Source organism: Chelonia mydas, chromosome 14 (genome assembly GCF_015237465.2).
Source record: "Chelonia mydas isolate rCheMyd1 chromosome 14, rCheMyd1.pri.v2, whole genome shotgun sequence".
Lineage (NCBI taxonomy): Eukaryota > Metazoa > Chordata > Testudines > Cheloniidae > Chelonia > Chelonia mydas.
This window is the reverse complement of record NC_051254.2, coordinates 41,076,466-41,104,356: the sequence shown is the minus strand read 5'-3', so window position 1 is coordinate 41,104,356 and position 27,891 is coordinate 41,076,466. Positions and strand designations below refer to the sequence as shown.

Genomic DNA, 27,891 nt, shown 5'->3' with positions numbered 1-27,891 from the left:
GTGGTTACACATGGCACCAGCCATTGGGCCTCTGCAAACACGCCACTGGCTGAGTCAGCAGCTGGAGTGGCAAGGGTAAGAAGAAATTGACTAGCCCAGATTCACACCCTTCTGCATCTCTAAGGGGATGGTGCTCTCTCTACACCTCCAAACGGGGCAAGCTGGGGCTTTTACACTTTGATCTGGCGAAGAGGAGTCTCAGCCGGTTTATTTTCTAGCATGGAGAGGATTATCGGGGAATTGCTGCTCCGCCAGCCAGGTGAGTATTTGCACCAGCGATGAGCCAGATCCCCAGCTGGTGTAGACAGACCTAAGTGGAGCTACACCTGATTGACACAGCAGCTGGGGATCTGCACCTATTGACTCTCATGGAGCTGAGGATATGGAATTTTTATTTTTATTATGTCACTGAAAATGCTGGTTGGTCGTGTCGATGAAGAGGACAAGGGGAGGGGGGAAATGTACGGTAAACCCGCCCTGATTGCTACATCTCCGATTCCGGACCCAATGGGAAGCGCAGAACGGGAAGGAGGTCAGGGTGGTACCTCTGCCTGGAATTGGCACCGCGAGTCTGACACAGTGACATCCATCCGGCGAAGCACTGAGGATGCTGGGACCAGGCTGCAGGGAGCCATGGAGGTAACAACCATCTCCTTCCTTTTTGCACCCCACTTTCTCTATTTACCATTCCTCTTAGGGGCCCCATTTCAAACCCCCTCCTGGGGTCAGGAAGGGTGGCCTTGCAGTGAGGGCACTGGCCTGGGGACCTGGGTTCAAATACCACTTGTATTATACCACCAGCAACTCCCTGGGTGACCACTTCAACTCTGCATGGCCCAGGTCTTCCCCCTCCCTGCTAGGAAATAATCCTGCCTCTGTTTGTGCTAGGGTGACCAGATGTCCCACTTTTATAGGGACAGTCCTGATATTTGGGGCTTTGTCTAAAAAAGGCGCCTATTACCCCCCACCCCCGTCCAGATTTTTCACACTTGCTGTCTGGTCTAATCTATGCCTCAGTCCTCCAGGCAATTATGCCCTTTACACTAGCTGGGGATCAGGGCTCATAGTAGTAAAGGCAATCACGTAGGTCAGGGGCCTTAGCCTGTAAACTCTTCAGGTCCATCGATACAAACCCTTGTCCAATGGGGCCCCAGCCCTACCGTCAATGTCATAATATAAATAGTAATTAATGGGCAACTGCACTGCTGCTCCGTCACCTTGGCACTGAAAGGGTTACATTTCTGGCCTGCCCTCCAAGAAGTTTTCTCCTTTAAATCCCACCTCCTGCTGCATTAGGGGAACCAAATGTCTCAAGCCAAAAAAGGATCAAGTTACATGGGGGGGGGGGGGGCTAGGATAGGAGTTTCTGAGGTTCTGGCGCCCCTGTGTGGACACTTGGGGTCACTGATGGAAGAGGCTTTTCTAAACCGTGCACCAAAGGGCCCTGATCTCAGCTGGGGCTTCTAAACACCGGTCTTATTGGGATCCAGGAAGTGCTAAAGGATCCACACACACACACACACACCCACAGCCTAAGAGGGGGGTCCACAGGACCTGGAAAACCAAATAATTACGGGGGACAACTAATGAACAACAGGGACAGGAGTGCGGTCAAAGGGACAAACGAAGGGAACCGGACGGGGACACCGAGAAGAGGACCCCGGACAGCGCCCACTGCTCCTCGAAGGTGTCAAGGGAGTCAGCGGACGCCGCCCAGAGGAACTCTGTCCGGAAGCGTGAACGGACGGAGGGTCGGAAATAGGCCCCACAGTCAGAGGAGACTCCATTGGCCAACCTCCTCACCCTGGTTTTATAGATGACCACTTTAGCCAGGGCCAGGAGGAGGTTGACCAGGAGGTCCCGTGGGTTAGGCAGATAATAATGCCCTGTATTGCTAAACCAATGGCCTGTTTCTATGGGGAGTTTATCTCCTAGCCGGTGCAGAGAAGCCTACGTTCATCACAATGTGCACCAAAAGGCAAATTCAAGGAAAAGCTAGGGTAATGAGCAAATCCACTTCACGAGGAGTTTCCTGACGTAGGAGGACAGAACCAGCCTCTCAGTCAAATCAAGCTTTGGCCGTAGTGGCAATTAGGGTGACCAGACGTCTCGATAACATCGGGACTGTCCCGATATTTAGTTGTTTGTCCCGCGTCCTGACCGATGTACGCTCGGGACGCCATTTGTCCCAATGTTTTGGCTCGGGGCTGGAGGAGGACACTGGCGAGCGCTCACCTGGGGTCCCGGCGGTGCTTATTTGGGGCGGCTCCCAGGAAACGGCGGGGTGGAGTGGAGACCCCGCTGGCTGCCGCTGACCCGAGGAGCCAGAGGAACCTGCCAGGTGCTTCCCAGTGGGTGGGAACCGTCCCCCAGGTAAGCGGCGGGGCTGTGAGCAGGAGCTGGGGCCCTGTGCTTGTGGCGGGGGACGGGGCCATGCCCCCCCACCCCCAACCTTGCAGCAGGGCTGGAGCGGGGGCTGTGAGCCCCCGACTCATGGCGGGGCTGCGCCCAGAGCCGGGGCCCTGCACCACCAACCTGTGGCTTCCTCAGGCTTTGTATCCCCCTCCCCCCATGGCTCCAGTGGGGTGCGGGGTATGAGCCTGTGGCTGCCCCCCCGCCCCACCACCACAACCACGTGTCCCGATATTTTGTTCTTGTCATCTGGTCACCCTAGTGGCAACTCTGCTGATCCTCCAGAAACGCTTCCCCCTTTTTCATGCTGACCCCTGGGCCGGCAGACTGAGCCTGTGCTGGGCACAGATGGACTGAACTTGCCAACAAGTTGGCCCCGTCCACACAGAATTCTGACCATTAGCAGGAACCAGAGGAGCATGGCAGATTCGAGCTCGATGCTCTTCACATACCAGTGTAACTCTGCTGACTGCAGTGGGATTGCTCCTGATTTACCTTAGTGTAAACGAATGGAAAACCAGCCCCATCAGTCCCTCACTAGAAAATGCCCTGCCCCTTCCCGTCCCTTCCCCCCAGGCCTGCACCATTCTATCCCTTTGATATTCCCCTTTGGCTTGTTCCATCGCTGGCCGGAAAGAGATTAGGCTCCAGAGGGAAATCCGGAGCCCTTGTGTTTATATAGGACCAGATTATCAGCTATTGCAGATCAGCGTTGGCTATGGTGGAGCGACACCAGCCGAGCATCTGACCCGCCGTGGCTCTCTTCCACCATTTTTTCCGGTGCTGTGTTTTTGAATGCCTCTCACTCTGTGGCTATATATGGACATTACATTGTTTTCTGTTTCAGCTTGGCGATAAGAGAGGGGGAAGGAAATTGCTTTCTGCCTGGGGCGGCTTTGAGGTGCTACACAGAGAACTCCAGATCTGCAGCTAACCTCGCAAAGAGGAAGCAGAGTGAGAAACTTTCAAAGAAATCAACAATGCAAGAGCCTGGGTTCAATCCCGTCTTGTCACCCTGCAAGCAATGCAAAAATGTTCCCTACAGTTGATTCTCCAGGGCTTCGCCTGTCCCATTTAAGCCATTCCACTAATGGGGTTTCCGTTGCTTCCCTGGGGGAGAATGTACCATAGCCTGATGGAAATTGTCTCTTTTGCTCAATCTCACCCCTCCAAGTACTCCCACTCTCTGAGCCTTGTCACTTGTTCCCATGACTCCAGTACACGCTGTTCACAGAAGTTACACAGGTTTTCCTCTCAGTCTCATTAGTCAAATGATCTATGAAGCAGGGGAAGATCGTTGCTGCTCACCCACCTAAGTTGCATGCAGGGATGGATCCAGTAGGCGTGTTCTGACCAGGCCTACCAGCTCAGACCCTAGTTAGAATGCTCCCCTGGGGGATGTGGAAGATCTAGGTTCAATTCCCCCCTCTGCCCAAGGGGGAGGAAAAGATTTGAACAGGGGTTTCCCCACTACTCAGGTGAGTTCACTGAGCTATGGAATATGCTGACGTGGAGCTTCCCCTGAAGCTGTTCCACTGTGGATAAATAACTAAAGAATCATTGGGCCAGAGAGTGAATAAGAGAGCAAATGACTCTAAAGCTTCATAATTAGTACACCCCCAAAGAAGGGGTGTCCCCCTGCTCCAATCCTTTATACAAAGTGGAACTGAGTCTACAGACCCTAAGCATGACAGAGTTTTTTTTAAAGAAGCCTGTAGCACTGATGGAAGCAAAGAAAACCTCCCAAACAAGAACCGAGTCCACATTCGGTGGTGACGTCTGCTCGTGCCAGCAAACAGCTGGCCGGGCCTCAGTTCTAATTTGAAGTTGCCTTGTTTAACTTCCAGCCATTGGTTCTTGTTCCACTTTCCGCCACGAGAGTCACGATTTAGCACCTGGTAATTTCTCTCCAGGATGGTCCATATACACTGTGACCACGTCACCTCTTGGATCGTCAGGTGAACAAGCTAAGCCCTCAATCTCTCGCCATATGGCATTTTTGCCCAGCCCTTGAATAATCTGTAGACTAATCTCCGCACCCTCTCCAATTTTTCAACATCCTTTTTAAAAAGGTTGACACCAGAACTGGGCGTAGTATTCACCAGTGGCCTGTACGGAGCTTACATCACCTCTCTACGCCTTCCTGTTACTCCCCTGTTTGTCCATCCAAAGGCTAACATTTGCCCTTTTAGCCACAGCAGATGACCGGGAGCTCAGGTTGAGTTGTTTGTTCACTGTGGCTGCTAGATCCTTCTCAGAGCAAAAAAAAGACACAGACAGCAAGAAAGATACAAACATCCCTAGTGAAATCATCTTTCAGTCCCATGACTCACTGTCTGATCTCAACACCGAGAACCTGATCCCGGCAGCAAGCAACCCCACTGGAAACAAAAAATCCTCATTGTGATAGGTCCAAACATACGGCATGAGAGGAGGGTGACCAGATGTCCCGATTTTATAGGGACAGTCCCGATTTGGGGGTCTTTTTCTTATATAGGCTCCTATTATCCAAGATTTTTCACACTTGCTGTCTGGTCGCCCTACATGAGAGTGAGTCACCAAGCAGCAGGGATTTCCCCAGACCCCTCCTGGGAGGGGTGTAAATCCCCATCCCCACCCCATAATTTCCTCAGCACACTCCCACCGTTTCAGGCGGTGTTGCCAATTTAGTCATTGGTTGGAAATTTGAATGGAAATTCAAACATTACTACACACTTTAAAGGCATCTACAGTATATGAGAAAATTCTCGTCCCCGAGAAAGCAGAACGGGTTTGAAAAGTCTGAACCAAGACGAGCTTCCTCACACAGCTGCTGTTTATGACACTGTCGGCACATTTCTTTCGGCTCTATTGGCCTGCCTAATCCTTTCAAATTATGATTTGTGAGCAAGGTCTGAATGAGCCCCCGCTATGACAGGGGGCCCCACGGCCAGGCGGCTGCAGGGGCAGAAGCTTGGTCCTGCCGGCTCCTGGGGCTCCCGCTCTGCCCCCCCCCGCAGCCGAGCTCTCCCCTCCTCCGCCTCCTCCCCCGAGCCTGCCGCGCTCCCGGCCCCTCCCAGCGCTTCCCCCGCTGCCAAACAGCTGTTTGCCGCCCCTGCGGGAGGGAGGGGGAGGAGGCGGAGAAGAAGCGGGGCAACTGTCTCACGGGCGGGCCTCCCCTGCACTCCCAGTCAGAGCGAAGGGTGCCGCGTATCTTCTCCTTTGTTTCCGGGCCCCCGATAAACGGGATTAGTCCGAGCGGGAAGGTTTGTTCCCCTCTTCTAGGTGCTCCTGCCGAGTTAACTCCGGCTATACCCCAAGGGCTGCCCTTAACCCAAGTCCCGTCCACACCCAAAGCCCCTTCACCCCACTGGGGTGGCGCTTTTCGTGCTGGCACAACTCGGCGGCCGCTCACACAACCGCTCCGTGCAGGGCGAGGGTTAATCCACAGTGGGACTGCTCTCAGCCCAGCGCGCCAGGAGTTCACTCACGCAAGCGTGGATAGCTTGAGTTCACTGCAGTGAAGCCTTTTAGCTTCCGATGAAGTGAGCTGTAGCTCACGAAAGCTCATGCTCAAATAAATTGGTTAGTCTCTAAGGTGCCACAAGTCCTCCTTTTCTTTTAGCTTCAGTTTCTTCTTCTTCTTGCCTTTGATCCCCCCCCTCCCCCGTTCTCCTCTTCCTCCCCCCAAACCACCACCCCCTTCTTCTTTCTTGCCTTCAGAAATGCCCTGATCCTTCCAGCGGTGCCAATCCCAAACTCATGAGTGGCCGCACCCCCACCCCCAACCCCCCCGCCCCCATAACGTCAGCTTGGAAATCCTGACCGTTTTTGGGTGCAGAACTGGGGACAGGCGCACACACACACACATACACACACACACACACACAGGAAAACAAGCAGAGAGAAATAGCCCCCTGTGGGGTGAAATGTGTGGAGGTGAGAAGGGGGCTCAAAACCATGACAGCTAGTGGCTCGTGCTGTCCTTTAACCCACAGAGGTGCGGGAACTAGGGGGGCTGCCGCACCCCCTGGCTTGAAGTGGTTTCCATCATATGCAGGGTTTACAGTTTGGTTCAGTGGCTCTCAGCAGTTCCTCCCCCCAGACATTATTAGGACAGGAGTCACACAATGACTGTGCTTTGCTGGCTTCCCTTTTGCACAGGAAACTGCTCTGGGGTGGGTCAAACTACAAGAAAAAACCACCACTACCAGGAAACTCTCATCGCCTTTCTGCAGGCTGCCTTAGCAGCAGCAGCAAAGTAAGGAGGGGACTTGGGGCGGGGGGGGGTTGTATCTTCCACTGTAAGCTAGGGGTTGAGGCTGCACTAAGATTGGGGGCTCTAATCCAGTTCGGCGTGGGGAAGGGCTGTGTGGAGCCTCCCCCCACTGCGGGTGGAGGGCTAGACGGGGAGAGGGGCTGGATGGGAGGGAGCCAGGACATTCCACTCCGGTTTATGTTTGAATCTTCCTGCATTACATGTCGCTGAACTTTCTAAAGTGGGGCGAGGGCTTGAAATTGAACGAAGTGTGGGGAGCACCGAGAAAGAGACAGGAGTAGGGTGACCAGCTAGCAAGTGTGAAAAATCCCGACTGGGGGTGTGTGTGTGGAATGGGGGTGGTAGTAGGCTCCTATATAAGATGAAGCCCCAAATATTGGGACCGTCTGGTTTTTGAATGTTGTAATTCCTGATGTCAGATTTGTGTCCATTTATTCTTTTGTGTAGAGAATTTATTGCTTAGAACAATTATTATTGTTGTTTGACGTTTATATTGTCCTAATAGCTAAATGCTACCTGGGGCTTTAAGAAAAAAAAAACACAACTCTTTAAATATCACCAGACTTGTGATACCCCGCACCACAATCCCCCGTCCTGAGCCCCCTCCTGCACCCCAAACCCCAGCCCGACCCCAGAGCCCGCACCCAGAACCGGAGCCCTCACCCCCCGTCCCAGCCTGGATCCCCCTCCCGCACCCCAAACCCCTCATCCCTGGCCCCACACCAGAGCCGCACCCCCAGTCGGATCCCTCACCCCCTCCCGCACCCCAACCCCCTGCCCTAGCCCGGAGCCCCCTCCCGCACCCTGAACCCCTCATTTCTGGCCCCACCTGAGAGCACGCACCCCTCAGCCGGAGAAAACAGGAAGATGGCAACCCCCTCTCCTCCTACTTTCAGAGGGGAAGCCCTGTTAGTCTGTATCAGCAAAAACAACAAGGAGTCCTTGTGAGACAAACACATTTATTCGGGCATAAGCTTTGGTGGGCTATAGTCTCTAAGGTGCCACAAGGACGGCTCCTTGTTTTGAATGTCTCCTCCTCTGGCACCTCCCATGAAACTAACTGGTTTGCTTTCATTTCTTCTCATCTGAGCCCTTTCTGAGAAATCACGTGGGTCTCTTTCCCTTTTGTCCCCTCCCTCTCCCAGCAGGACCTCCCAGGGAATGAACAATAGGATTGCAGCTCTGGAAGCAGCTCACCCTTCCTGGTCTATATGGGCTACTGGGGAGATTGTCCCCCTGGGTGAGGGGAGAATACCCCCTATCCCCTATGACTGGGTTCTCACCCTTTTTCTTTCTGAGTCCCCCCCAACCGGGACAGGATCCAGAGCTGACGCGTTCAGAACCAGAGGACAGAGTGCTTGGGTTCAAAACCAGGGGACAGGAGACAGGCTGCTTGGGAGCGAGATAGGAGGGAGGAAATGGGTGGGAGCCTCTTGATTCCGCTCTGGATTAGTTTGTATGTTCTTGTATTTCAAATCACTGAAGTGGGGACAGTGCCCCTGCCTTGCTCTGAAATTCGGCCAAGGTCGCAGAGCAGGAAGAAAGACAGATCTGAGTTGCTGCTGGCTGAAGCCAAAGTCAGGGACTTCCTTCCCCCCACATCCCCTTTGGGAGAGGAACTAAAACCAGCCAATAAAACAGCAAATGCAAAACAGAACACACCTGTTTCTCAGAGCTGAGGAATTTGGCAAATGTGGCCTGAGGCAGCCTAGGTGGGGAGTATAAGATACTGGCACCTCCTTGGGGCAGGGATCGCAGGCTGAATTCGGAGGGGCTGTGAAAGGGGTTTAAGGCTATATTGGTGTAACCCACTGGTGAGTGTATGTTACACGCACCCCTTTGTGCTGATCCAGGGGATACGAGTCTAGTACAGCCCTAGCTACAGAGCTTTTGCTTGGGCCTTAGCAGATTGTGTTTTTTATCTCTGGTTTTACCCACAATGCTCCCGCTAAGAAACCACAGGCACGTTTGCCCTGAGTGTTTACGCTGACTGCAGCTCCTGGAGTAAAGTGCATGCACAGCGCAGGCTGGCGGGATCTGATTTCTGTTGCCCAGCATCTCGTGCAGTCATTTCCACCCGCGCAGAGTGGATGCAACAACTTTGCACTGGCGTCAGTTACTGTCCGAGGTGCCGGGTGTTGTGTGGTCCCAGGAACCCTTGGGTTTTTTACTCCAAAGTGGGATTAGATGCTTGGACGCAAACCGGGCTTTACAGTGCATCACTCTGTCTGCATTTAGGGTTTGGATTGATGCAGCTACACTGGTGACTGCAATCAGGGCAGATCCCGCAGTGTAGACAAAGCCTGTACAGGATCAAGCCCCCACAGACCCTGCCTTTATAGAGGAATCCACCGGCGTAACATCATTTGACAGAGGCAGCCCGATTGCTCTGACTACTATGGGAGCGCCTTGCTGTGGGTGCAGCCCCAGCGTTAAGTACCACTTACTGCCATGGTGCGCTGCCCGACTCCCAGAATTCCGGGGCATGCTGGGTAATTTTACAGGCCCGCTCTGCAATGGCCTGGGCACCATGGGACAGCAGCGTGGGAAGGGGAAGGGCCGTTTGCCCTGATGATGCGACCCCGATAGCACCAGATGCTTCCCTCTGCTTGCACCTGGGGGATCTTGGATGGGTGGATGTGCAGTAAAACGCTGACCGATGCAAACTGGAGTGTGGATACGAGGGAACAGGCTAAAGGATAGACCAGTCCTGTATCTCTCTAGTGCAGACAGGCCCTTGGCTACGCTCCCTTGACTTACACCCACTCCGCCCATGGCCAGGGGAGTCTCTCTCTCTAATTTGCATGATGTAGGTTTTCTACATTCTCCTCCAGTTCTTTGGCGGCTAGGTTCAATGGGTTGCTGCCCCCGCCCCCCATTAGATCCTCTGCCTTGCTGTCTCCCTCACCCCCTCACTGCTTTGCTCTGCCTTCTATACCCTTTCCCCAGCTCCCACATCCCCTCCAGCCTCCCAGTTAGTGCCTCTGCTTAGAATCATAGAATAGTAAGATTGGAAGAGACCTCAGGAGGTTCTAGTCCGACCCCCTGCTCAAAGCAGGTCCGACCCCAATTAAATCATCCCAGCCAGGGCTTTGTCAAGCCGGGCCTTAAAAACTTCTAAGGATGGAGATTCCACCACCTCCCTAGGTAAAGCATTCCAGTGCTTCACCACCCTCCTAGTGAAATAATGTTTCCTAATATCCAACCTAGACCCCCCCCCCGCCCCCACTGCAACTTGAGACCATTGCTCCTTGTTCTGTCATCTGCTACCCCTGAGAACAGCCTTGCTCCATCCTCTTTGGAACCCCCCTTTCAGGTAGTTGAAAGCAGCTATCAAATCCCCCCTCACTCTTCTCTTCTCCAGACTAAATAACCCCAGTTCCCTCAGCCTCTCCTCGGACGTCATGTGCCCCAGCCCCCTAATCTTTTTCGTTGCCCTCCGCTGGACTTTCTCCAATTTGTCCACAACCCTTCCATAGCGGGGGGACCAAAACTGGACGCAATTCTCCAGATGTGGCCTCACCAGTGCCGAATAGAGGGGAATAATCACTTCCCTCGATCTGCTGGCAATGCCCCTACTTATACAGCCCAAAATGCCGTTAGCCTTCTTGGTAACAAGGGCACACTGTTGACTTATATCCAGCTTCTCGTCCACTGTAATCCCCAGGTCCTTTTCTGTAGACTGCTTTGCGGTCTCCAAGTTCCCATGTGTCTGGCTGTCCCCCACAGCTCCTTCTCCTTGTACCTGGGGCTTCCCCCTGGCCCTCCCACCCAGTCCCCCGTGTTGTGCTTCCCCCTCGCTTCTGTCTCTTTCTCCCCCTCCAGACTTCTCAGGAGTGAACTGAGGTTTGCCTCCCTTCCTAGCACAGCATGGGAGGAGGGGGGGGCCGCTGCTGAGCTCTTTAGAAAAAGGGGGGCCATTTTATTTGGTTCTTGGACGCCCTTGTGGGTGAGTCCCTTTGAAAATGCTTTGCCGAGCTACATTGTGCCAACCAGGAAAGCAAGCGTAATAAAAGCTTGGAGCATTGTTTAGTGGCTTTCATTTCTGTGGCGCCAGGAAGTCACTGTATCCAACAAAAGCCTTTTCTCTTGTCGAAAGCTTGTGTGGGTGTTGTTGACACTGGGAGCAGCTGAATACAGTTTAACTACCAAGGTGCAGCAGAAGAAGTGCTTGTCCCAGCCAGTCCAGGCAAGCCCTGGACTGGCAGCAAACCTACCCAAAACAGTACTGTTTGCTCTGCATCGGACACTGGTGGTTAAAGCCTCTGGCTTTTTCCAGAGGAGACAAGTCCTAAAGCTAGCAATTCGCAGTTGCATAGGCAGTGTGGCCGAGTGCATACTGGCCTTTATTCCAGTGGCTCTGCCCCTGGTCTGCTAGGTGAGTCACTTCCGGGCTCTGTGCCTCAGTTTCCCCACTTGTAACGTGGGGATAAGGATCCTGACCTCCGTTGTAAAGTGCTTCCCGATCTACTGAAGAAATGCACGGGGTATTATTATTAAATTGGGTTTGCCAAAAATGCAACCAAGGAGCTGCAAAAGAAGGTCTGTTTTTATAAAACCAGACTAGAGGGACTTAACATACACGATCGACACAATATAAAATAACGAGAGGCGATTCCTGTCATATCGCTCTTATTTGCTTCCTCTCTGAGATAAACAGTCCCAGGCTTTCAAGAACATGCAGATTACGGGAACTCCTCACTTAAAGTCGTCCCCGGTTAACGTTATTTCCTTGTTACTTCGCTGATCAGTTAGGGAACATGCTCCTTTAAAGTTGTGCAATGCTCCCTTTTAACTTTGTTTGGCAGCTGCCTGCTTTGTCCCCTGCTTGCAGGAAGAGCAGCTTGGAGCGAGCTGGTGGGGGCTTGGAACCAGGGTGGTCCGGCAGCCCCCCCTATCAGCTGCCCGCTCCCTTAAGTTCCCTGGGCAGCCGGGCAGTTCAGCTGTCCCTCCTCCCACTGCCATGTGCTGCTCCTGCCCTCTGCCTTGGAGCTGCTCCCCGAGCCTCCTGCTTGCTGGGGGTGGGAGAAGACGGGGGCTAATGTCAGGGTGTCCCCCTCCCCCTTGCTCCTGCACCCTGCTTATCCCATCTCCATAGAGCAGGGGGCCACACAACAGGGCTCAGGACGGAGGGAGCTTCCTGGCAGCAGCTGCTGAAGTCTCCGCTTGCGGATTAACTCAACCAGGCAGTGTACTTAAGAGCGGGTCAGGGTACTTAAAGCGGAAATGCGCATCTCTCTCTCTCTCACACACACATGGTGTGTGTCTCTGTCTCTCTCTGCCATGCTGTCTCCCCTCCCTCCATTCCTGCTGCCTTGTAGAGTGTGAGGCTACATTAACAAGGAGTTAAACCCTTGAGGGCTCAGCTGAGTGCTAATTCATCATTTAGCAGTAAGGCATTCCCTGGGAAATATCCCACCCTCTGACTTCACCACCTCAACCAAGCTTCCCAATCATCATTGCTGTGTACAGTATTCAATTGTTTGTTTAAAACTTATACTGTGTGTGTATATATATATAAAATATAGTCTTTTATGTGGCAAAAAAAAATTTCCCTGGAACCTAACCCCCCTATTTACATTAATTCTTATGGGGAAATTGGATTTGCTTAACATTGTTTCTCTTAAAGTCATAAGGTGGGAGAAAGGAAGGTTTATTATTAATCTACCCATTGTTCTGAGTGATGAATTAATGAACCAGAGGATGAATGACAAAAGATCCCCATAAAGCTCACTAGCCCTTAAATCATATCATTATTGATTTATCTTATGGCAGAGTCCAGGAAGCCCAATCAAGGGTCAGGGCCTCATTGTGCTAGGCGCTGTACATACCAGTAATGAAGAAGATAGTCCTTGCCCCAGAGTGCTTAAAATCTAGGGGTCTGACAGGATGCAATTGGTTGTTGAAAGGGACAAATGGGGTGGGGGTGAGTTGGGCAGATGAGGTGCGACTAAAACAAATAGTTTTGCAGAAGTCACAGCTTGTAAAAACTCTTGGTTGTTATATTACAGGGCTTTAGGGTTCGGCTCTGGTTCCACCTCTGGCTGATTGGACATCCACTGAGTCTGGAATAAGGCAGCATCCAAAGAAGGGCAACTGATCAGAGCAAAACACACCCCAGAGCTCCTAGGAAGAGATGGGGAAAGGCACGCAGAGGGAGAAAACAGAGCCAGAGAAGCCGCTTAAAGACCAAGGCGATGCAGAGAAAGGAGCAAAGCCAGGTAACCAACTGAGTATAAATGCCCTGGGGAAAAGCTGGGGAGTGTCCCTGAGTCACAGAGAGAGAACCAAACTTTCCAAAGAGGGAGGGGGGGACAAAAGGTATTTGGGCTCAGATCCATGGAAGATAGCAGCCTAAATTCCACCGTGGAGCTGGGCCATGGTCACCTCAGTGGAGTCATCTGCACTGGCACCCAATTTATGTCCAACCTGTCACCGTCCCCGTAATGCGACTGGGAGCAGGACGAGATGTGGGATCGGATGAAGAGAGATAGATGGAGTGATTGGCACAGAAAGGATACTTAAAGACATGGGAGATCACCCCCCGGGCAGGGTGTGAAGTGGAAAAAGACGAGGGCCAAGGTCTTTAAGCTTTAAAATGTAGCTGGCACATCCCCAAACAACCTGTCTGGGCAAAGGTTGTGCACACCCGCAATCTCACACATATGCATGCAATTGAACAGTGGTTGGGGCCAGCTGAGCAACTGGGGCATGTGGTTGCCTGACTGGTTCTTGCAAATGGGGATTTCTGTGGGTGTAAGTGTAACACAGAAACATGCCTTGTTTTTTGGTTCATGCAACCTTTCAACCTTCTGGAAATTTGGGGCCGAATACCAGGGGAAGGGTGTCTTATAAACAACATCTCTACTTAGGGTGGGAAACAGAATAGAGGTGGTGTCATCTGTGTATACAGAGCTGGTGAGACCATTACTGGATACCGTGTCCACTTCTGATGCCCACACTTCATGAAGGGTGTTGGCAAATTGGAAAGAGTTCAGAAAAATGTTACAGGTCTGATTTGGGGTCTGGAAAACCTGCCTGAAGAATCTCAGTTTGTTTAACAGAGGGAAAGTTAAGAGTTGACTTGATTGTGTTCTGTAAGCACCTACGCGGGGAGAAGATTTCTGAGAGAAGAGGGCTCTTCAAGCTAGCAAAATTAAGGCAGAACGATATCCAATGGCTGGAGACTGAAGCGAGACAAATACACACTAGAAATGAGGTGTGAAGTTTTAATGATGAGCATGATTCACCTTTGGAACATCTTGTCTGAAGACATGGTGGATTATTCATTGCTTGGAGTCTAAGTCAAGACTGGGTTTCTCTCTAACATCTCTGCTCCAACTCGAAGAGACATTATGAGCTCAGTGGGTGGAATTCTCTAGCTTGTATTAGGCCGGACTAGATGGTCAGAGGGGGTCCTTCTGGTTTTAGACGCTATGAGTTAGGCAGCAGACGCACTTCAATTCCACATCTACTCGTAACAAGGTCCCTGCTTGGTTTATCAGGGGGATTGAACCCAGTATCTCTGGCTCTAAAAGCATAAGCATGTATTGTCTGCCTGAAACCTTACTCTATCCTATCCCTCTGAAGGCTGGTCACATGCTGTCCTCCTACCTACGTCCCAAATTGCCCTTTGGTTGTCCATAGTGCTGGTCTCTGGACAGCACCACAAAATACCCCTGGGCTTCCCAGGGGTCCCCATTGCTGAATAGAGCTGGTGAGTGAGAGAGGAAGCTAGCAGAACTAGCTGGCGGAACTTGATTGGGCGGATAAAATAGCTCATGATGAATAAACAAAGTCAGTGGTTTTGTGCTGACATTTAAAAAGCAGCAGACGTCTAAGCTGTTAAGGGAAGGGATGTGGGTGAGGGGGAAAGGATGAGGGTCTATTTTCTAGATACTGGGAGGGGGGGGCCAATAATCTCTCTAAACTGTAGACCTCACGTATGACTGTTCAAGGTCTCCATCCTTATCTTCAAGGCATGCCGTGGCATGGGCCCAATATACCTAAAAGTCCATCTAAAACTCTGGGATGAAGACTGTGGTGGACAGCTTTGTTCCTCTGGCCCAATTGATCCCTCAACTATACGGTAATGCTGGTCTGTGTGGTGTGAATTCCCCCAAGAACTAAGAACCATCATAAACCTCAGCACCTTCCGCTCCAAGTGCAAGGCACAGGCCTTTGACTTCTCTTAGACACAGCGCAACGGGTATATTTATAATAAGATAAGATGCATCCTGCCACAACAAGACACTCCACTGCACATGCTACTCCCTCTGGGGAGTGACAGATGTGTAGCCATGTTTCTTAATGCACGGCTGGAAGGCACTCGGGTACGGTGATGAGCATGGTATAAATACCAATTTTGAATGGAACAGACCTTGCTGAAATGTTTTACATTGATTACTTCATTAGACTGTCCTGAAAATGATAATACTTTCATAACTTCCCACTGAAACGTTCAACTGTGCTGAAAACGATATATTGAATACGATAGAGTGAAAACGATATACTTTGATAATTTACCCTAGACAATTTCAACAAAATCAATATGTTCCTCCCAAATGCTTGAACTGCGTCAGATCAGAATTTTCCAACAGAAATTTGGAAGTTTCAACTAGCCGTAGTGTTAGAACTGATTGAAATTTCTCATTCATTCCCCCCGGAAAAGTGTCCTTTTATTTTTTCCAAAAGTCCTGAAAATGTTTCATTGCTCAAAACTGGAAACTGGTGTGGTCTGTGCAAAAAAAACCAACCCAGAATAAATCACATTTTTCACAAAATATGTTTACCCCTGTCCTGCCAGCTCTGTGTGGTCAGCAAAAGTGCACATTCGATTATGATTGAAAATGTGTCTCCATTGGCTGGATCCCACAACATGAAGTGTCTGCTTGTGATCTACTGCTATTGAGAAGAGGTAAGGGGCACTGTCTCTCTGACTCGTTCTCAGCATTCCCCTGGCAGCCCAAGAGATAGATTCATAGAGTTGAAGGCTGGAAGAGGCCATCAGATCATTTAGCCTGACCTCCTGTATAGCACAGGCCACTACATCTCACCCAAATACCCCTACGTTGAGGCCAATAACTTCAGTTAAACTAAAGTATTTTAATCCTCAGAGATCAGGAGAGACTGAAGTGGCATCAGTGCCCGCTGTGCTCCAAGCAGCATCCCAGAACCCCCATATTCACCACTGTCAGATAGTTATGCGATGTTTTGTACAAGGTATGCCTTGTGAGGTATCATTTTAAAAGGCTCGATCTGTTGAACATTAATAGCCTCTTGGATTGTTTGTGCTGTCATTGGATGAGAAGTTATGAAGTTTTGCTACAGGTGTGTGACTGAAATATGTTGTGAGGTTGGGAACACCCACAACCAGCCTTTCAGGTGCAACAATAGGAGAGCCAGACGCACTGATGGCCCACTAAAGGAATCCACACTCCCAAGGTCTATCCCAGGAACTGTATACAATGGAGACTTCTCAGAGATAGGACATACACAGTGGGTAAGAAACTATAAAAGAGGGGAAGTGACATCATCGCTTGGCTTCACTCCCCCCACAACTCAACACCTGGAAACACATCTGGAGAAAAAAGACTTTGAATGGGGGAGGTGGCCTCAGACTGGAAAGAAGAATCCAAGCCTGTGTATTCAGGAACTATACCATCTATCAGGGTGAGACACTGCCTGATTCAAATCCAGTCTAGTTTATAGAACTCAGGTTTCGATATAACTTTTATTTCTTAGGTAACCAACTTTGCTCTCTACACTTGCTACATATAATCACTTAAAATCTATCTTGCTGTAGTTAATAAATCTGTTTTATATTTTTCCTAAAACAGTGTGCTTTGGTTGAAGTGCTTTGGAATTCTGCTCAGGTTTCAAGGGCTGGTGCATGTCCTCTCTACACTGAGGGAGGGACAGACTGAGTAATGAACCTACATTGGTCAGGCGTCTGATCAGGGCAAGATGATGGTACAGCCCATGGGTCCAAGGCTGGGGAGCTGGGGGAATTGGCTGGAGTCTCTCTATTGTTGGTTCATGAGTGGCTGGGAGAAGCATTCGTGTAACTCAGCTGGGTGTGTCCCTGCCTGAGGATGGTCTGAGTAAGTGCAGTACCTGGAGAGATTTGAAGCGTGTCACAGCATCACAGTGCTGAGAGGGAGCCCAGGTTAGTAAGACAGAGGGCCCAGCGGTACCCCAGGTCCAGGTTGCACCCTGGGGAACCCGACACACCCGCGTTCCCTGGAACACCAGGGAGGTCAGAGATCCCTCGACATTCAAGGATGATGGTCTCCCAATAAAATGATAGCTAGTTATCACTAGTGGATCTGCAGGTGGCTAACGAGACCAATCCGGGATCCACAGATCTTGTCCCAGTTGGGGCAGACGTTTCCCAATGGAAGGGGCGGATCTGGATTGTCGAGTCAGGCTGCGGAGAGGTGTTTTCTCCTGTCTCCATTTCTTGTTGTCTCCATTGGATCTCAAAATACTGGCATCCTTGCCACAAAGTCCTTTTCCATTTCGCTGGATCGAAGGCTTCCCAGGAGTTTATGTCAATATTGTACTTCTTCACATTGGCGTGGAAGGTGTCTTTGAAGCGGGTTTTTTTTGTCCGCCCCTCGACCACTGGCCAAGGTTCAGTTGTGAGAATGTGACCTGCTTCAGGAATCGATGTTCTGGCATTCAAAGAACATGACCAGCCCAACGGAGTTGGTGGCGGACGACCGTAGCTTCAATGCTGGAGGTTTTGGCTTGGGACAGAACACTGTTGTTGGTGCGTCGGTCATCCCACTTGATTTGGAAGATCTCTCGGGGGCACCGTTGATGGTATTGTTCAAGAACTTTGTGAAACGGGTCTAGATGTCCCAGCAGGCAACCCCCTGTCCCATGCTACACAGGAGGGCAAGACCCGACCCCCAAGGCTCCTACCAATCTGACCGGGGGGGGGGGGGGGAATTCCTTCTTGATCCCAGATCTGATAATCAGTTACACCCGGAGCACATGAGAAAGACACACCAGGCAGGCATCTTAGACATCTAGAGCAATTCTGGGGTCACAAGCATTCTTAAGCAGATGCTTTCCCTTCTGGCCTGCAGCGCCCCCCACTGACTGTTTGCTGCATTGCAATGGGAGGGATCGGAGTTACCTTGCTGCCTCCCTACAAAGCTTGACTGCCTTTGCCCGAGTCTATGGGAGCGCATGGCAAAGGACGACCTTTTGAAATATCTTCAGCGTCAGGCTGAAAGGGTTGGGTCCCCCTGTTGTAACTCGTCTAGCTGACAGTGTAGGTGATACCTAGTCAACACGCTGTGGGCTCTCTAGAGGTTGGATCTTGTATGAAATTTATGAGTCTGCTACTGCTTCCTACATTAGAGGACGTGCCCCTTTAGCTCAAGCTGGAGCAACTCATGCCTTTAGATCCCCAGGTTCAAACCCCGCTCATGGCGTGAAGATAGAAATTAGTATGTTTGCAATCTATGGCTGGTTTCACAGTAGTTAGGATGATGCCACCTGGAGTAGCCTGATACCGCATCCGGTACTCCAGTCCCTAAGCATGGCCATGCTAAACACAGGGCACCTCTAGTGCCTAGCCATGGTATGGACATGAGTCTGCGGCAGGAAGCTGGGTTATTTAGCTCAAGTAAGGGCTTGTCTGCACCACGCAGCTTTCAGCGACAGGGCTGTGTCAACACACAGGAGGCCAAGGAGAGGAGGCCAAGCTCCCCTCCTCTCCCCCCCCCGCCCCACCTCTTCCTCACCCCCTGAGCGCACCGCATCCCCGCTCCTCCGCCTACCTCCCAGCGCTTCCCGCCTGGCTGCCACCAAATAGCAGTTTGGCCGTGTTAGCACACTCTGGCGCACTCAGGGGAGGAGGCGAGGAAGAGGCGGGGACAGGGCTGGGATTTTGGGAAGGAGTTTGCAATATTGGCAGGGAGGGGGCGGAGTTGGGGGCGGGGACTTTGGGGAAGGGGTTGGAATGGGGGGCGGGGGCCTCATGGAAGGGGTGGAGTGGGGGTCGAGCACCCAGGGGAAAGAGGGGAAGTCGGCGCCTACGGTTCGCAAAACTTTTGTCTTTCAGGGGAGGGCTTTTTTACGCACGGGAAAGACAAAAGTTTTGATGACAACTTGGCAGTGTAGACAAGCCCTAAGAAAGGCCTGGACTGAAATCCTGCCAACAGCCCATCCAGGGCTGTTGTGTTAAACAGAGAGAGGAACTGTTTAGCTAATTCCTAGGGCAGCCTAGCCGCCCCTCCAGTGGGAGCGCTAATCTCCTCTTCTCTTTCAGATTATGCCCCGGACGCCGTTTGCAAAACTCTCTCATCCCGTAAAGCCATAACTGCAGTCGCATGCTTGATGAGTATCATGACCATCGTCATCCTCATTCTGATAGTAGCTCTGGCAGGTGAGTTGCCAGCCCTGCATGCCTGGGTCTCTGTGGCTCCCCTTTCCCCCTGGAGCTGTTGTGGTCACAGTCCCGGATCTATAGCTCCTGCCCCCTGCAATGCTGGGGGAGGGCATGGGGGGCTCCAGGGCCAAACGGCCCCCAATCGAGGAGCTCATCAGCCAGCCCATAATGCTGTAGCGACTGCTGGTGCCCCTTGAAGGCAGGTTCTCCGTGTACCTCCATGAGCTACCAGCAGCAGGGTGGCTGACCCAAGGGGGAGGAATGTGATGGAAACACCCCATCACCCTTTGAGGATGGGAGGGACGAGGGAGGAGGGCTGCTGAGGGTCAGGACTGGGGAGGGCAGCAGGGGGCTTTGCACAGTCCATGCGCTCTCTCCTCCGTAGCCCAGTGACGTGTCCTAGCAGGCTCAAGCGCGAATGCTGTCATGCCCCCACCTGACAAATGGGGACCGTGACCCCGAGGGCTCCTTGGCAGATTGCTCCCAGATCCATGGAGGAGTAAAGCCATGGAAGAGCTGAGAATGACTGGAATCAACCTCCCCCCGATAATCTCATTTTGGCCGAAATTTAGACTGAAGCTCTGTGCGGCTGGGGCCATCTGATCGTTACATGCGCATACAGCGCCCTGCACCATGGGGGCCCGATCTGTGCTGGAGCCTCTAGGGGCTAATATAATACCGATAACAAAGATGTGCGTATTCCACCATCTCCAAACAGCCCCCTCTACGCCTCCCCAGTGTCAAATGCCCCAGGACACACAGCTGTGACCTGTATGGCAGGAGGCTGGCCGGAGAGGAAAGGCACTGGGGTGGAACTCAGGAGATCTGGGTTCAAATGGTGTCTCTGCCACAGGCTGTCTGGGTGACCCTGGGCAAGTCTTTTCATCTCCCTGTGCCTTAGCTCCCTATCTGTAAAATGGGGTGAATGAGCTTTCCTTTCTCCCAGCCTTTCTCAATCTAGATTGTGAGCTCTATAGGGCTGCTCTATGAACTCTACGAACTCAGCACCGTATGACAAAGCCCCTGCCCCATACACCCTACAGTGTAGCAGAGCAGGACAGAACCTGTGGAAGGTGTAAAAAGTGACTTGTCTGAGCAGTGGAAGCTTAGCAAATGGCTCCTTCATGCCGCAGTTTTGTTTTAGGTCCTCGCTTCCCTCCCCCCGACCCCATTTGTATTTCCTCACACAGATAAGTCTCTGGCTACCCAGGCAGGAAAAAACTCAGTGTCCATGACATCTCATCCCCCTCCCTATCCCCTAGAGATCAACCCCGGTGACTTAAAGGAACATTCTGGTCAATTGCAATTGCCACAACAGGATGGATTTGAAAATGTCGGGCTCCAGGGTTTCAATCAGCACCTATTATAGGCATAATTATCCCAAGAGCTCACTCCCACAGCACCCCCTTATGCCAGGATGGGGCATTGCAGGGGTTTGTCTGTTTTAGCTTTGATCTATACGCTTACTATTTATAATCACTTAAAATCTATCCTTATGCAGTTAATAAATCTGTTTATTATTATAACACCTGGTTCTGCCATGGTTTGAAGCTTCTGTGGTCAGCCAGGTCACCTCAGTCTGGTTCCCTTCCAGGGTTAGCTGAAAAGTGCAAAACTACTCCACCCCCGCCCCCCAAAGTCTAATGGCCAGGCCCTTTAAGCTTCCCCCTGGGACTCATTTCTGGGCTCTTCTCGCGAATCCAGGTCATTAGTAATCTCACCCCTTCTGAGTCCCACAGCCCATAAAGGTCCATCACCCTCTATCAGGTCATCAGCTTCTTGTTCTTTCTTTCTCAGGGAGGTTTTCTGAGACCGCCCCCCTTCTGGGAGTGGTGGGGGGACCCTGCAATGCCCTTTCTGGGTTCCAGCCCAGGGACCCTGTGTTTAAGCAGCTAAAACCCTTGCTCCTTCTTACCAACACCTCTCTGCATTCTATGTCCTCCCGTCGTTTCCCTCTGGAAATCTGGCTCCCGGCAGAAACCTCTCGGGCAGCCAGCCTTCTCAGCTGCAGCCTGCAGCCTTTTACTGCAGCTGTTGCTAACTGGCCCCTCAGTCTCAGCTGCGGGAATAACTGATCCGTCTGTTAACTCTTTTCCTGGCTGTCACAGCATGGGGTCTACACACCCCATCACAACTCTATAAAGGCTGGTATCAGTATCCCTTTGTTTTATAGAAAGGGAAGCTGGGGCACAGGGGGGGAGCCAATTTACCACTGATTCACATCAAGCAAGCTGGGGATAGAACCCGGGAGTCCTGACTCCCAGTTTCCCTCCAGTCTAATCCACTTCACCTCACTCCCCTCCCAGAACGGGGATAGAACCCAGGAGTCCTGACTGCCAACCACCCCCTCTAACCACTCAACCCCATTCCCCTCCCAGAGATGGGGATGGAACCCAGGAGTCCTGACTCTTTGTCCCCACTCCCCTCCTAGAGCACCCCTGAAATCAGGGGCATGGAGGCTTCATTTCTAACTCCCTCTGCCCTCCAAGCCATTGCCTGAGCTCTCAGCGAGGCCTGGATCTGAGGGGATTGTTTCTACTCATTCCCCGTGGATACAGAAGGTCCAGTCCCCCGTGGCGCTCTGCCTTGGACAATCACTGAGGCAGCTCAGAAAGAGCGAAAGGTGCTGACATTCATGCTTGGGTGGTGTTTCCCTCCCACGCCGCATGCCAATGGAGACCCAGGCCCTGAGACGGAAAGGGAAAGATTTCTCACCCTATATTGCTTTCTTATTTCCAGTGGTAATGTCTCGTGTCCCTGAGCCTCTTTTTTCGGAACCCTGCTGCCCGGACAGGTGGGTCGGGTACCAAGGGAAATGTTACTATTTCTCAGAAGTGGAAGGGAACTGGGAATCCAGTCAGCACCACTGCTCTTCACTGGGTGCCTCCCTGGCTGAGATCGACACTTTGCAGGACCTGGTAAGGGACTGGGGCAAATAACGTGGTTGAGGTTTGCTCGGTTCTAGGACAAGTCTGAAAAAAAACCCCGATTTGCAGCTGTGATGGGGCTTTGTCCCCAGCACCTGCCACGCAAGGGAAAGGACCCAATTAATCATGTTCTCCACCTGGCGGGTAGTAGCTACCTGCCCCTTCAACAAGGGAGGTGAAGCCAAAACTTGTAAGTAGACTCGGGGAGCTCAGCTGGGGAGAAATTGCAGAGGAGCGAGGTCTCCTGGGCTAGCATTTAACAGGCAGGATACAACCAGGGAGAGGGGCGGAAGGGCTGTTAATTTGAAGCCTTGTTTGAATCTTTATCTGGCCTTGTTCATGCTGCCCTTGGAAGGGGTTTAACCCTTGACGTGGCTTGGCCGGGCGGCCGAGCCACAGAATATCCTGAGGGGGAGTCGGGAGAAGAGGCAGGCGGAGAAAGGCTATGGCCGGCCAAGGAAGCGGACCCTGGGGCATGAGAGGTGAAGTCCCCTGCAATGCCGTATCCGGGCAGGAGGGGGCGCCCTCGATTTGACGATGTGCATCATAGAGTCAAACTCAAAAGGAAATCTTTCGAAATTGTCATCAAACTGAAAAGTTGGGAGGGCCCAAAATTCATTTGGGGTCAATTGAAATGTTTTGTTTTGATTTCCAGTATTTTTTGAACACTTAAAAAAATAAAAATGAAAGGAAAGTGCAGTGGGGGGCCCTGGTGCTTCTTCTACTGGGAGGCAACATTGTCTGAGAGTTCTGGCCACTGAACCCAGCCCTGGCTAGGTCCAAGGTGCTCCAGTCAGCGTGCAATTGTAGGGACCTCCGATCCCTCTGGGAGAACCTCTCCTCTCAAGGAATGGCCCAGCAGAGCTCCAGCCCTGGTCATCTGCTGGAGGAGGAAAGAGGACCTTATTCCTTCCCCAGTTCAGGACTTCCATGCAGATTGGCCATAGTAAAGTGAATTGAGCCGAGAAGATGGCTTGATTTACACCCGAACCTCCCCAAGGGGAGGTAGAGGGGCAAGGCTGTCTTTTTTTGGTGCACTTTGAAAAACCGATTAAAAAACACCCCTCGTTTCAGATCAGACCGCAAAAGAAACATTTTCAGTGAATAAAAAAAGTTGAAAAAAAGTCAAAAAGTTTCCTTTAGAGACTGAGCATTTTCAAATGGTCCTTTATTGAAAACAATCTCCTGTGGCGATTTTTGGGTTTGCCTATTTCTTTTCATTTCAAAATCTCTTGATTTTTTTTTTTTTTAATCCAAGACATTTTGAAATGAAAAGAAATGTTCAACCCCCCCAATCACCCTAGGAGATGGTTTGTTTTTATAAAATGTTGGGGTGTTTTTCTGCAAAATGAACAATTCGGTGACATTGACGAATTCGTGAAATGTTTCGGCGTCACCGAATCCACATTTTCCAGTGGGGGGTGGGGGGGCAAAAAGCCGGTTTTGTGTGAAAAGTTTTACCCAACTCAACCTCTGGCCTTCTCGGAGCCTTCTCTCTTTCCCCTACAAAGCTATGCTCTGCACAAAGGCTGCACACAGAGGTCCATGGAGACGGCAGCGGGCTTTAGTAGATCTACGTGCTCGGGTGGTGGGCCCCCTGGAAATGCTTCTAAACAGACCAAATTCATGAAGACACCTTGTTTTAAAGAAATTCCTGATGCGCTACAAGGGGCCCACTTACCACTGGATCGGCCTGCGGCGGGAAGAAAACCAGCCCTGGAAGTGGATGAACGGGACAGAATTCAACAGCATGTGAGTCCCGCTTCCTTTCTGTGAAGTGTCTCCATGTTCGTTCACTGGCGCTAAATTTGCTCAGCGGGCTGCTAAACGTGGACCTTGGTATGGACCTTGGCTCTGACTTAGAGTCTGACTCCGGTGTGACCCCTGGAACCGCCACACGGACCCCGATTTCTGATTCCGGCTTGGTCCCCATCTTGACACGCTTCACCCTGTTACTGGCTCTGACCCCTGGCTTCAGTTCCTGGCTCCCAAGCCACTAATTCTGCCTTCCTTTGCCCAGGACCCTGACACCCAGCCCCTGGCCCCTTTCTCCCCCGGCTCCCATTTTGGCCCTTGTTAAAGTTCCCCCTCTGGATGGGGAGGGAGGAGCTTGGCGGTGGTCCAGGAAAGGGAAATCCCTTCCGAAATCTGGTCTGTCTCTGACTTCGGCTGTCTCTGCCTCTGCCTAGCACTGACTGGCTCTCCCCTCGGGGTCTCCCGTTTGCAGGTTTGAGGTGAAGGGAGGAGGAAGCTGCGCGTATCTGAACGACGTGGCCGTCATCTCCTCGAGGTGCCAGACGGAGAAGAACTGGGTCTGTAGCAAACCCAGCCTGCATCTGAAGAAGGGCTAGACCGGGATGGAACAGAAGAGGCCTTGAAAGGGTGAGGCTCACCCTTGGCGAAGGCAGCCGACAGGCATATGGCCCACGAAAACCACCGGGTTGCTTTCCCAGCTATGCTCACTGTGCTGTTGGCATGTAAACGACGCCCTTCTTCCCACATGTAGCTTGCAACCCCATTTATGCTGCCTCAGTGCTTAATTTGTAATGACTAGGGTGACCAGATGACAAGAACAAAATATCGGGACACTTAGGTGGGGGCAGCCACGGGCTCACCCCCCCTCCTGCCCCCACTGGAGCCATGTGGGGAGGGGGATACAAAGCCTGAGGAAGCCGCGGGTTGAGGGTGCATGGCCTCGTGCCCTCCCTGCCCCCCAAGCACACGGCCCCGGCTCCTGCCCACAGCCCCGCCGCTTACCTGGGGGACGGTTCCCACCCACTGGGAAGCACCTGGCAGGTTCCTCTGGCTCCTCGGGTCAGCGGCGGCCAGCGGGGTCTCCACTCCACGTGCTGCGCCTGCCACAAGCACTGGCTCCGGCTGCCATTGGCTGGAAGCTGTGAGGGCGGGACTTACTTGGGGGTGTGAGTAGCACGCAGCGTCCCTGTCTGCGCCCACAGCTCCCATTGGCCGCGATGGAGCCGGCGCTCGTGGTAGGTGGAGCACGCAGACGCACACGCCCCTGGCCGCCCCTGTGCCTAGGGGCCGCAGGGTCCTGCTGCCCGCCGTTTCCCGGGAGCCGCCCCAAATAAGCACCGCCGGGACCCCAGGTGAGCGCTCACCAGTGTCCTTCTCCAGCCCCGAGCCAAAACTTCGGGACAAATGGCGTCGGGACCTGAGACAAACAACTAAATATTGGGACAGTCCCGATGTTATCGGGATGTCTGGTCACCCTAGTAATGACAGCTGCCGGGGCTTAAGCCATTTTTTTTTTACATTCATAACTGATGTAATGCCATGGCACAAATTAAGCACTGTGCTGCTTCTGAATTTGCCCCAATGCCTTAATCAGAGGCAGTGGAGTGTGTGGCAGAGCACAAGAACGGCCAGACTGGTCCAGACCAATGGCCCATCTAGCCCAGTAGCCTGTCTTCCGACAGTGGCCAGGGCCAGGTGCCCCAGAGGGAATGAACAGAACTGGGCAACTCTTGAGCAATCCGTCCTCTGTCATCCACTCCCAGCTTCTGGCAAACAAAGGCTAGGGACATTCAAAGCTAGTCTGCACTAGAATTGCTACTAATCATTGGGGGCACAGAATTCCTCCAGCCCAGGGGCCATGGTGGCAGGGAAAGCAAGCTCCTCCTGGCTGCACGGAGGAGAGTGAGCTCCTGCCAGAGCCCGGACAGGGAGGGAGAGAGGGAAGAGCCAGGGGGGAGCACAGAATGCGTAGCACCCAAAATGAGGTCAGAGTTAAATTTCTGCACACACCCCTGTCTGCGCCTGGCGATAGCTTTGTCAGTGAGACATGTCTCTCATCAACATAGCGTTGTCCACACCAGCACTTAGGCTGGTGTAACTTACATCGCTCGGGGGGGTGTTTTTTTCACACCCCGAGCGACATATGTTATTCCGACCTTAGTGCTAGTGTATACAAACCCTCAGAGCATGGGGGTGCATCCCTGACCCTCTTGGCTAACAGCCATTGTTGAACCTGTCCTTCAGGAACTTACCGACTTCATTTTGAACCCTGTTATAGTTTTGGCCCTCACAACATCCCCTGGCAATGAGTTCCACAGGTTGAGGGTGTGTTGTGATAGCCAGATCCCCTCTGCCTATCCCACCCAGTTCTTTTCTTACACTAAGAATCTCTGTACCTGGTAAGAAAGTTCAGACATTTGTTAAGGGATCCAGCCCAGTTTCCCCAGCCACATAATCCTCCTTCAGCACTGACTGTTGCCTCATTTGGTTTACACCATCTACCCAAAGTGGACCCTACTCTCTAAAACATACACAATCGTGAGAAGAACAAATTCCTGGGAGATTATTGGAAGACCCTTAAATGAGGACTGGGCCTACACAATCACCTAGTCATTTGTTATTGTGACCTTTGTGTATATATTTGCAAATGATGTTAACGCCAGCCCCCTGCATTTAAAAATTAGTCAGGTCTCCAAAATCACAAGATTATTGGAAATAATCATGAGATGTTTTTAAACTAAATCATGGATTGTTTTATTAGTTTTCTGAGCCGCTGGGGGTTATGTTTCCAGACTTTTCTCCATAAGCCCAAGAGGTAGAAACTTAGGGCCAGGGGCGAATTAATGCACAGGTCCACCAGAATCTGTGTGGAAGCCGGGGGGGCCACTAGTGCCTGCCCCTGCTCCACCTCTTCCTCCAAGGCCCCACCCCCCTGGCCAGGCCAGAAGCCAGACCCAGGCCATGGTAAAGAGCCACCCAGGGAGTCAGGCCGCTGTGGGGCGCACCAGACCCGCCACCTGCCTTGTGGCGGAGGTTGGTGGGCCCAAGAGCCTAGCCCCCCAGCCTGTGTCCCCACTGTCCTGGGGTGCGCCGGCCAGAGTAGGTGGAAGTAGGGTGACCTGATGTCCCAATTTTATAGGGACAGTCCAGATTTTGGGGTCATTTTCTTATATAGGCTCCTATTACCCCCCATCCCCGTCCCGATTTTTCACATTTGCTGTCTGGTCAGCCTACAGCAGCCTGAGTTCCCTGGATGGCTCTTACCACGGGGCCTCGTGGAGGGAGGAGGAGCAGGGGGCGGAGCCCCGTGGCGAGGGAGCTGTGAGGGCGGGGTCCAAATATTCTTTGTGCCCAGGGCCCCAATAAATCTTAATCTGCCTCTGCTTAGGGCTTGTACATGCTACCACTTATGTTGGCATCACTTATGTCACTCAGGGGTGTACACAATTGCCAGCCCCTTGAGTGACGTAAGTTACACCAACCTAAGCCCCAGCGCGCACAGGGCTGCGTTGGCAGGAGCGCTTCTCCCGCCGAGGTGGGTTTATTATGCCGACGGGAGAGCGCTCTCCCATCGGCAGAGAGCGTCTTCACCAGGCGCAATGCGGCACCACGGCTGTGCAACGCTAGCCCTGAGCGAAAGCCGAGTTGCTCACAGGATTCCAGGAGCTGGGACTTGCGATCAAATGAGGAGCCCAGGCAGCACCGAAATTTTAGGGGAGCTTGGGAAAGTTGGGAGGGTGCTACGACTCAGGAGCTGTGCTGGTCAGCATCATCTGATTACATGGCAGAGGATTATAGGATTGATCCTTTAATTGTTCTTTCTCAGCCATCCTTTGTGGGGGGGTTGAACTTGTCTTTTAGCCTTGGCTTACTGAATTGGCAATTTTATTACATAACCTTCCACCCATCATTATTATATGGCCATGTTATTGTGTAGGCTGTGAGCTTGCATGCAATTAAGCACACAATTCATGATCAGCTACAAACATACTTATTGACTGCAAACTCTTTGGGGCTGAGACTGTCTCTCGCTCTGTGTCTGGGCAGCGCCCTCCACAACAGGGCCCTGATCTCAGCTGGAGCCTTAATCTCACTTTATGACATTAAGTAATAAATAAAAATCTCGAAAGCAA

The 27,891-nt window shown here is 52.0% G+C and overlaps 1 protein-coding gene and 1 long non-coding RNA gene across 9 annotated transcripts; both read left to right on the top strand.

The window, feature by feature from the left end:
• Nucleotides 1-27,891, top strand: LOC102938510 (C-type lectin domain family 2 member D). Of its 8 annotated transcripts, none has more exons than XM_043528340.1 (7): nucleotides 108-639; nucleotides 6,556-6,652; nucleotides 12,682-12,891; nucleotides 18,957-19,073; nucleotides 21,816-21,994; nucleotides 23,652-23,755; nucleotides 24,231-27,891. In XM_043528340.1, the coding sequence occupies exons 3-7, from the start codon at nucleotides 12,807-12,809 to the stop codon at nucleotides 24,352-24,354; spliced, it is 609 nt and encodes a 202-aa protein (XP_043384275.1). In that variant the 5' UTR covers nucleotides 108-639; nucleotides 6,556-6,652; nucleotides 12,682-12,806; the 3' UTR covers nucleotides 24,355-27,891. The 8 variants fall into 8 exon arrangements, with proteins under 8 accessions (XP_043384279.1, XP_043384278.1, XP_043384275.1 ...); XM_043528341.1 differs by lacking the exon at nucleotides 108-639 and adding an exon at nucleotides 5,539-5,657; XM_043528342.1 differs by lacking the exon at nucleotides 108-639 and adding an exon at nucleotides 5,920-5,976.
• LOC122462897 lies at nucleotides 4,187-27,891 on the top strand. Its single transcript, XR_006285781.1, has 3 exons — nucleotides 4,187-4,197; nucleotides 10,372-10,378; nucleotides 24,982-27,891. It is a non-coding gene; the product is annotated as an uncharacterized LOC122462897 (long non-coding RNA).